This window comes from Ochotona princeps, chromosome 15, assembly GCF_030435755.1.
Source record: "Ochotona princeps isolate mOchPri1 chromosome 15, mOchPri1.hap1, whole genome shotgun sequence".
NCBI classification, from domain to species: domain Eukaryota; kingdom Metazoa; phylum Chordata; class Mammalia; order Lagomorpha; family Ochotonidae; genus Ochotona; species Ochotona princeps.
Genome location: NC_080846.1, coordinates 38,571 through 48,145, shown reverse-complemented (window position 1 = coordinate 48,145; position 9,575 = coordinate 38,571). Strand labels below are relative to the sequence as shown.

General features: G+C 52.4%; 1 protein-coding gene across 2 annotated transcripts; it reads left to right on the top strand.

The window, feature by feature from the left end:
• Positions 1 to 279: 279 nt before the first annotated feature.
• ACR (acrosin) lies at positions 280 to 5,608 on the top strand. 2 transcript variants are annotated; one of them, XM_058673455.1, is made up of 5 exons: positions 280 to 432; positions 1,145 to 1,351; positions 1,494 to 1,777; positions 4,198 to 4,343; positions 4,820 to 5,608. In XM_058673455.1, the coding sequence occupies exons 1-5, from the start codon at positions 356 to 358 to the stop codon at positions 5,507 to 5,509; spliced, it is 1,404 nt and encodes a 467-aa protein (XP_058529438.1). In that variant the 5' UTR covers positions 280 to 355; the 3' UTR covers positions 5,510 to 5,608. The 2 variants fall into 2 exon arrangements, with proteins under 2 accessions (XP_058529438.1, XP_058529439.1); XM_058673456.1 differs by having other exon boundaries at positions 4,828 to 5,054.
• The last annotated feature ends 3,967 nt before the right edge of the window (positions 5,609 to 9,575 follow it).

The following is a 9,575-nucleotide window of genomic DNA, read 5'->3' as shown; positions in this document are numbered from 1 at the left end:
AGACTAAAAGGTAAAATATGATTTCCCCAGTGAGAATGGAGGATGTGTCCATCTGGTGACCCTGACTCCTGGTGGAAACTGGCAAGTCAGACTGCCTTAAGGTCCAACCCAGAGGCCTCTGACCTCTCTCTGAATAGGGTTGGAGCTTTGGGGGATGTGGGGTTTAGAAAAACCTACTGGAAATGACGATCCTAGCTCTGGGGAAGTTGGGAACCCACTTCAGTGAATCCGTTAAGGCTAAGGGCTTGCATCACCTTGCTGCTGGGGGGTGGGGGTGTGAGGCCCCTCTGCTGATTGGCTGGGAGCCCACAGAGCTCTGTGACGTCACTGGCTCAAGGCCAGGCCAAGCAGGAGTATGGTGGAGATGCTGCCAACTGCCGTTCTGCTGGTCTTGGCAGTGTCTGTCGTTGCCAAAGATAACTCCACGTGTGAGTAAGTGTCGGGGCACATCCGTCAGGTGAAGAGGGTCTTCTGAAGAGCGGGTCCCCCAGGCTCCTGCTGCCTGGGGCTGAAGAGGAGGAAGAGGCTGGGCCTGAGCCAGAGCTGTTGTAAGCTCTGGCTCAGACACTCCTCACTTTCAGAACTGTCACTTGGGGCCTTTGTGCACCACTCACACACAGCTTCTCCCTGAATTGGACCCTCGGCTCCTGGAACCCCCACAGCCCCAGGAGCTTGTCCCTGCTGTGGCTGAATCCTGGCACCTTGCAAGCTTTCAGGGGCCCATCCTGCAGAATCTCCAGGGTCCTCAAAACAGGCCTTAGCATCCCCCACTCTCTTTAACCTCCCTCAGGTTAAGACACTAATGGCCAACAGCTTTCCAGCTCTTGGTGGCCACATACCTGTGATCCAGTCCCCAGGTGTACCCCTTTCAAGTCCCCATGGCTCCTCACCTGGCACCTCACCTCTGTGAACTTCTATGCCTGCCCATGGCCACTCTCCTGCCACTGCATGTGCACCTGCCCCACTCCACTACCTCCAGGAACTACAAGGCCCCCTCTCTGCCCATAAGACCCTAGAAATGACAATCTCCAAATGATCTCCTGCAGCTCTGTCCAGCCCCTACCCCTGCTTCCGCAAGCATGTGGAGGCTGAGGCCCAAGTGGGGACTTTTCTCAGTTTGAGCTGTACTCTGGTCTCTCCTCAGTGGCCCCTGTGGGTTGCGCTTCAAGCAGAACCCACAAGGGGGGTTCCGGATCGTTGGTGGGCAGGCCGCACAGCAGGGAGCCTGGCCCTGGATGGTCAGCCTGCAGCTCTTCACGGCACGCAACAACCGCAGATACCACGCTTGCGGAGGCATCCTGCTGAACTCCTACTGGGTGCTCACTGCCGCCCACTGCTTCAATAAGAAAAAGTATGTGTGGGAACGTAAGGCTGGGGGTTGACAGGGTGGCTCCTATCTTACAGGGACCCTCCCAAGGGCCTCCTAGGGACTCCAGGTGGGGGAAGGCCCAACCAGCCCATGCAGCGAGTGGCTGGCTGACCCTTACTCTTAGAAAAGCGCACGAGTGGAGGCTGGTGTTTGGAGCCCAGGAGATAGAATACGGGACCAACAAGCCAGTGAAGCCACCTCTGCAGGAGAGGTATGTGGAGAAGATCATCATCCACGATCACTTTGACTACCTGGGCGAGGGAAACGACATCGCTCTCTTGAAGATCACTCCTCCTGTTGCCTGTGGGCCCTTCATTGGACCTGCCTGCCTGCCCCTAGCCAAGGCAGTCTCCATGAAACCTCCCCAGATCTGCTATGTGGCTGGCTGGGGGTTCGTCAAAGAGGACGGTGAGTGCGGAAGGGGCTGCTGGGGGGGGCACTGCTGCGGCTCCTCCTGGGGGCTTGGGGGTGCCTGTCTGTCCTGGCCCAGGTCCCATGACTGGTGACTGCTCCTGCTTCTCTGGGGAAGGCTGAGCTGAGGACACAAGTAGATCCTGGCACCTTCCAGATGACATCTGTAATTGACACCAGAAACCCACTGGCACTGGCAGTTGGTGAAGAGCCCTGTGTGTGGTTCTGGGGCTGTGAGTGGTAGGGCTGAGTCGGTGGTCTCTGAGCTGCACATCTCAAAACATGTGCCCACCCTTGGCCAGTCAGGGCACCAGCCTTGAACCCCCGGTAGTTGGGGAGGGGCTCTCCAGAGTTATATACTCCAGCTTGGGAGGCCCCTTGCAGCTGTCCCTTGGGTTCTGTGCCCTTCAGGGTGGGCACGACTGCCTTCTTAGATCTCTGTGTCCCTGGCCAGGAGATCTGCTCACCCAGCATGACCCTAACCACTGGAAACGCAAGCGTGACTGAACAGGGGGCTCTCAGACCATAGCAGGCTCACCACAGGTCTGGTGGGGGGGGGTGACCCAGAACTGCTGTTGCTGCAAGTCACACTGAAAGCTTTGTGGCACCATTTACTTCAGAAGCAAAAGAGATTCCCCACTAACTGGCAGTAATGGGTAGCAATGCTTGGACAGGAGGACAAGATTACATAAGGCTGGGTCTCACCCAAAAGCTCTCCGTGTCTCCTAAGCAGCCATGTGAATTTTCGTGCAAACACACTAGGAACTGAAAGTGCAACTGGTTGACTCAGCTATCAGTCTCTCCTTTTCTTTGATATTGGAATATTTAAGCCCCTAATTCAAGGCAGCTCAGTCATCTGGACTTTAACATTCAGCTTTTTTGGCAACAGAGAACAATCCCAATATTCCCTCTTTCCTGCAGCCTTGCCACAGAGACAGGGCTGAGTATCTGACAGGTCTGTCTCTTGCCTCATGGACACATAGGCACCCCTCCCCAGCCCAGGGTGTCAGTCTCTGCCTCAGCCGCTGAGGCCCAAGGCTCTGTGCTGGTGTTGGGAGCAAGGATGATGTTCTTCCTGTCTGAGCCTCTGCCCACCCATGTGACCACAGAACAACTCTGGCCATCCCTGAGAGGTGTGCTCAGGGTCCCCACTGCCACCCCACTGTAGCCACCCCATTGCGCTGGAAGGTTGTGGAGTCCCAGGTGCACCTCAGATGTCAAGCAAGACTTTTTGCTTGTGGAATCCCTTTAAAGTTCGTGGGTCGGTCTCTCTGCGTATGTCTCTGTCTCTCTCCTTTTTGTAGACACGTGCTCCATCCCTAAGCCCAAGTCATAAAGAAGTTTCCAGGTTCCTATGCCTCTCATTTTCTCAGACCTCCTTAGCGCACCTCCTTCTTCCACCTTTTTACTTTGGGGGCCGAAAGAGCTGTCCTAGGTGCTGAATGCTGGAGTTCCTGCAGCCTTTGCTTTCAGACACCAGGGCTGGCAGAAGTGTGCATGCTGCCTTGGATTCAAAATGTCACCCTAATAGCTGGCAGGTCAGAGTTGCTGTGTGCCATCTTAGTGTCATTCCTACTCTCAGGGCAGTACGGGTACAGCTTCCACTGCTTCTTGGATTGTGGGGAAGAAAAAGCTGAAGGAACCAGGAAATGGCCCAATAGCCACTGATGAAGCCCTGCCACAGGGGCAGCCCTGTTCTTCCTGCCTGCCTCCTGGTCCGCACAGCTGTGTTCTGGAGCTGCCATTCCCTCTAGCCATTCGCAGCCATGCTGCCTCCAGACCCAGCCCTGGAGCTTCTTATGGGGACCCAGCAGCCCTAATTCTTGGGCTCTAGGTGACAAACACAATGCTGGCTGTATGAGTTGTTACACAGTCTTAGCCTACAGACAGCCCTGACTTAGCTTCAGGATCACCAACAGGTTCTCCTGAGTGTGGAGGGACCATCCCAGACTCCTCTTCCAAGAACCTCAAAACAGCTTACCTCTATCAGTGGAGGAGCCCTGGGAGAGCAAAGGGCTTGTTGATGCATGGTTTTAGACTAAAACCCAGAAGGAGTGGCCCTGGGCCCAGTTCCAGCTCTGCCTGCTAGTGGGCCTGCATGTGCAGCACTCCAACCTGCTCATCTGCAGTGGGAGTAGCAAGACCTGGTGTCTGGCAACGTGTGCCTGCTTGGCACCCTGCTCCACTGCTTGCCCTCTGTTCGCTCTTCATATAACACTCATTAATTACCTTTACCACCCCTTCTGCTCCATCCTTTGTGTGTTTTCTTCCCCTCTTGGCACGAGTCAGAGGCCAAGAGTACTGGCTGTGTTGCCCCTGGGTTTACTTAGAGCATCTCCTGGGATGGGGCTTGATGGAAGCAGGGGGCCTTCCTGCACACCTTCTGTGGTCTCTGACCCTGGCATGGCCCAATGCAGCTGTCATGCCATCACCTACGCTAATGGAGGCACGAGTGGACCTCATCAACCTCGAGTTGTGCAATTCAACCCAGTGGTACAATGGACGCATTACAGCAACCAACCTGTGTGCAGGGTATCCTTCAGGCAAGATTGACACCTGTCAGGTAATCTTCCTCGTGCACCCAGACCCCTGGGGTCCCTGCAGGATCCCCCAGGCCCCTCTTTCTGGATCTTGAAGCTCCACCAACTCCAATCCTCTGCCCAGGACTCTCTCTGGCTTGCATTCACCAGCTTCCACACCTGGCACTGCACCCTACCTTTGAGATGACACCTCACTCAAACCTTGCTCCTGAAGACAGTGTTTACTTCTCTTCCCTGAAAACAGCACTAGAGCTACATGTGCTCAGGGATGCCCAAGAAGTGATGCATGTGCCACATGTATTTGTGCTCTCACCACCAGGGCTGCCAAGGCAGTGCACATACTTGATGCACTCAGCTCAGTGCTTGTGGCCCCACCTCAGACCATAGCACCCCATGTACACTCATGGTAGTAGTGCCTCACTGTCCCCTACAGCCCTCTGCCCCTCTGCCAGGGAACAGCAGCTTGGGCCGAGAGTGAGCTCTGTGTCCTTCCGAGCAGGGGGATAGCGGCGGGCCTCTCATGTGCAAAGAAAGCAAGGAAGAGCCCTTCGTGGTCCAGGGCATCACCAGCTGGGGTGTAGGCTGTGCACGGGCTAAGCGCCCCGGAATCTACACTGCTACCTGGCCCTTCCTGGACTGGATTGGTTCTAAAATCGGTTCTGTAGCCTTGCACATGACTCAACCAGCCACCCCACCTCCCCCTAGCCGAACCCCTGCCCCAGTCCGACCCCCGCCTGGGCACCAGTCCCCTGCTCGCCCTGCTTGGTATTTCCAACACCTTTCCCGACCAGCTGGACCTCGGCCGCAGGCGCAGGCGCAGGCGCAGGCGCAGGCGCGGCCGAGGCCGAGGCCTCGACCCCGACCCCGACCACGACTCCGGCCCCGACCCCCTCAGCCATCTGCAGCCCAAGTCCCGCCTCCACCTCCGCCTCCACCCCCAACTCCGCCTCCACCACCCCCGGCCCCACCTCCACCCCTACCTCCACCTCCACCACCCCCGGCCCCACCTCCACCCCCACCTCCTGCCAAGGTTCCCCCAGCACTTTCTTTTGCCAAGCGCTTACAGCAACTCATTGAGGCATTGAAGGAGGGCACAACCTTTTCTGGTGGCAAGAGCTTTTATGACATGGCAGCAGCCGCAGTGGCTTCGGAGACCACAGAGCTTCCAGAAGTAACCCTGACTTCCTGATCCAACATGTTCTCAGTGGACCCTGAGAGGAAGAGACTAAATGAGCACATCTATTTGTTAAAATATATTCATACATGTATAAACTATATCCACATACAACCAGATGGCATGGAGTTCTTTCTAGGTGCTTTCCCTACCTTAGCCCAACCCCTCAATCACAGCGACACCTACTTCATTCACCAGTGAAATGGACATGTTTGTCCATTCCTGATCCTGGTAAATGCTGGAGTAAGGAGTAAGGAGCTGGGGCTGCAGGCCAGGTGTGGCTGCTGTTTCACACAGCTGCAGCCATGTGCCTGCCGGGGTGACTCTGAAGGCAGCTGCTGTAGTTGCGCTGACAGAAGAAAAGCAAGTGTCCAGTCTGACCAGGAGGCTGTGTGCCTTCTGTGTGTAGAAGAGTCGCTTCCTTACATCGTGGCCACTGGGCAGGCCACAACACAGATCACCAGCAAGCACTGCTTTGTCAGTGTCCCACAGGTCTCTGATTGGACAGCCTGTTCAAGTCCATTTCTGCGTTGTGGTTACAATTACTAGTTCCTGAATTCAAACAAGTTTTTATTATTTTTTTATTATTTTTATTTTTATTTTTTAGTTATTTCTATTCTTTGCAGGGTTACCAAGGATGCCCACAATGTGTTTTGAATGGCTTCCTTACCATCTTGGGGTATTAGGTCTTCCATTGTAACGAAGAGGAAGCAATTTGAGCCACTTAATGATAAGGACATAACCTGATGAGTGAAGAGCTCAGCTGGGGCCAGTGGCAGACTTGCTGTTTCAGGCTAGAATCAACTGAAAGTACTCACGTGTGTTTGACAGTTTTGGGGATAAGGGCTGGGATGGTAGTGTAGCAAATTAATCTGCTACCTGTAGTGCTGGCATGGCATATGGGCTCCTGTTCAAGTCATGGTCACTCCACTTTTGATCCAGCTCCCTGTTAATGGCCTGGAAAAGCAGTGCAGAACAGTCCAAGTCCTTGGGCTCTTGTACCCACATGAGAGACCAAAAAAAAGCTCCTGGCTTCTGGCTTCAGTCTGGCCCTAGTCATCGTGGCCAATTACAGAGTGAGCCAGCAGATGGAAGAGCTCTTTGTTTGTCTCTCCGTGACTCTGACTTCCAAACACATGTAAAAAAAAAAAAATTACTGGGAAAGAAATCCTGATATGCTGGGGCCAACTGCTCCCTGTGGTTAGGGAGTCACTCAGATCTGGTGACTGGATTAAAGACGGCAGGTCCCAGGGAGAGAGACAACTCTGCTGCAGAGGTCAAGTGCGAGACAGCCCAACCCTAGTCACAGACAGCTGGGAGCAGATGCCGAGGCTGTTGGGAGGGACCTAGTGAGAAGTCCTGAGATGCAGTTCTCCTCATTTAGAGCACAGGCTGGTACAGCAGCCATGGGTATTTGTCTTTGGGATTCCCCAGTCCTGGGTTCAAGCAAACCCCCCACTTCACTGCCAGCAGCTCTGTGTCCTTGGGCAGATGTGCCAGGGGGTCATACGACCATGAAATAAGGACACACGGGAAGTGTCCAGGTGTGGCTTGGGAAACTGGCAGCAAATGCTTATGACTGGAGGCTGTGGTGTTGTGTCATCCCTCATACTGAAAAGTCACAGGCACTGGAACATACTGACACATTGTGACCTCCTCCTACTTTGTCTCTCTTCATGTGACTCTGACTTCCTTGTTCATTGATCAAATCTAGAGATAGTTCTGCAATAGCATGTACAAACTCATCTTGGTTTTCTAAGTTTATCTTCCACAGCAAGGATATCCATAGGATATAGTGCCACATCTCCTTCCTGGGAGGGAATATTCATCTTTTGTGAAAATGCCCAGCTGTCCAGAATGTCCAGCTCCCACGTGGTAGTGCTTGGTTCCCAGATGAAGCCATCTTGGCAAGCCACAGGTGACAGCTCTAGTACTTTGGTGGAAAGTGTTAGAAAGTCTAACAGGAACAGGGAGTAAGATGGGAGCCACCAGAAACTGGGATGTGGGAGGGCTGGGGAGGCAGTGTTTAAAGGACACAGCACTTCAATTAAAGCAAGAATGAGCTCAGGGATCCGGTGCACAGCATGGTGTATAAAGCCATTAGTATTGTACCGGAATACTAGGGTTAGATTTTTTAAAATGTATTGTAAAATCATATTCACAGAGAGAAGGAGATACAGAGAGAAAGATTTTCCATCCACTGGTTCACTCCCCTAGTGGCTGCAATGACCAGATTAGTCAGAGTACTGACCAACTGGTGTTGGTAATACACTCCTACTACATTTCTCTTTCTACAACTTAGCATTTAAAGGAGAAAATATATCATAAAGGGAAAAACATAAAGATCAGAAACAAAAACTTTAAACATAAATTTCCACTACAACCACAGGCTTCCCAACCCCTTAATCAGTTGGAAAACATGTTTTATAATGTTAGTACAAACATCCTTGAGCTCCTCCAGCCAAGCATCATTGGAGCGCCTGAGACAGCATAAATTGTTAGAGGTCCACTCACCAAGACATTATTATTGACTTTAGTTCCTAAGTGCACATCAGTTACAGAGACCATCTCACAAGGGCAGGCAATAATGCAACAGATTTCAGGATTTTTAAGGGGGCAGCATCCGTGAAACTGTATTGAAGTGGCTGGAGAGGCATTCACCAGGCCTTGCCGACAGGTGGGAGCTCCCTGTGTCCTTTGCAGCAGAGGAACTGTTCTCTCCACATGTTTATGCCGTTCACCCAGACTGCATGGCCCCCAACATCCCACATGGGTGCAGGGTCCCAAGGACTTGGGTCATCCTCTAATGCTTTCCCAGAGAGCTGGATTGAAAGTGGAGTTGCTGGGACACGAAACAGCACCCATATGGGATGTTGGTGCCAAAGGGATGAGGGTTAGCTTGATGTGCCACTTTGCCAGCCCCAAGCATTACATCTTAGCTAATTATTTTTAAAAAAGATTAAAGAGTTGGGACTAGCATGGTGACCTAGTGGCTGAGGTCCTTGCGTGTGCCAGGATCCCATATAGGTGCCAGTTCATGTCCTGGCTGCTCCACTTCCATCTGTTTCCCTGCTTGTTCCATTCTTGACTGGGAAGGCAGTCAATGATGGCCCAAGTCCTTGGAACCCTGCACCTGTGTGGGAGATCCAGAGGACACTCCTTGCTCCTGGCTCCAGATCAGCTCAGCTCCAGCTGTTGTGGCCGCTTGAGGAGTGAACCAGAGGATGGAGGATCTTTCTCTTTGTATCTTCTTATCTCTGTATATCTGCCTTTCCAGTAAAAATAAACATAAATAAACCTTTTTAAAGAAAAGATTAGCATTGGGACTGTTGCCTTTGCTCAAAAGGCTAATCATCCTCCCTGTGGTGCTAGCATCCTATACGGGCACTGGTTCATTTCCCAACTGCTCCACTTTCAATCAGTTCTCTGCTTACGCCCTGGGAAAACATCAGAGGTGACCCAAGTCCTCGGGCCCCTGAACCCACGTGGGAGACTTGCAAGAGGCTCCTAGATGCAGTTTTGGATCAGCTCAGTTCCAGTTGTTGCAGCCATTTGGGAAGTCAACCAGTGGATAGAAGACCTTCTTTCTCTTGTTTTTAAAGATTTATTTATTTATTTATTTATTTTATTGGAAAGTCAGATATACAGAGAGGATGAAAGGCAGGAAGAGCTTCTGTCTGCTGATTCACTCCACCAAGTGACCACAACAGCCAGAGCTGAGTCAATCAAAGACAGGAGCCTGGAGCTTCTTTTGGGGTCTCCCATGCAGATGCAGCGTTCCAAAGTTTTGGGCCATCCTCTACGGCTTTCCCAGGCCACAAGCAGGGAGCTGGATGGGAAGCAGGGCTGCCAGGATTAGAACTGGCGACCACATGGGATACTGGCGTGTGCCAGGTGAGGATCTTAACTACTACACTATCTCGCTGGGCCCTATTATCATTTTATAATACGGTTCCACAGTGCCTGAGATTTCCATTATACTCTCCCCAATTCCCTCCCCCCTCAATGAGTTCCCCTCTATCATTATCATAATACAGTTCCCCATACAAAGTCATATGTCCATCATTGCGGGCATGGACAA

Bases quoted from the DNA above. Each gene is read 5' to 3' on its own strand.
- ACR (XM_058673455.1), top strand. From the start codon at position 356: ATGGTGGAGATGCTGCCAACTGCCGTTCTGCTGGTCTTGGCAGTGTCT. The intron at 433-1,144 runs GTAAGTGTCGGG...GTCTCTCCTCAG, and splicing joins AAAGATAACTCCACGTGTGA to TGGCCCCTGTGGGTTGCGCT. The intron at 1,352-1,493 runs GTATGTGTGGGA...CCTTACTCTTAG, and splicing joins CACTGCTTCAATAAGAAAAA to AAAAGCGCACGAGTGGAGGC.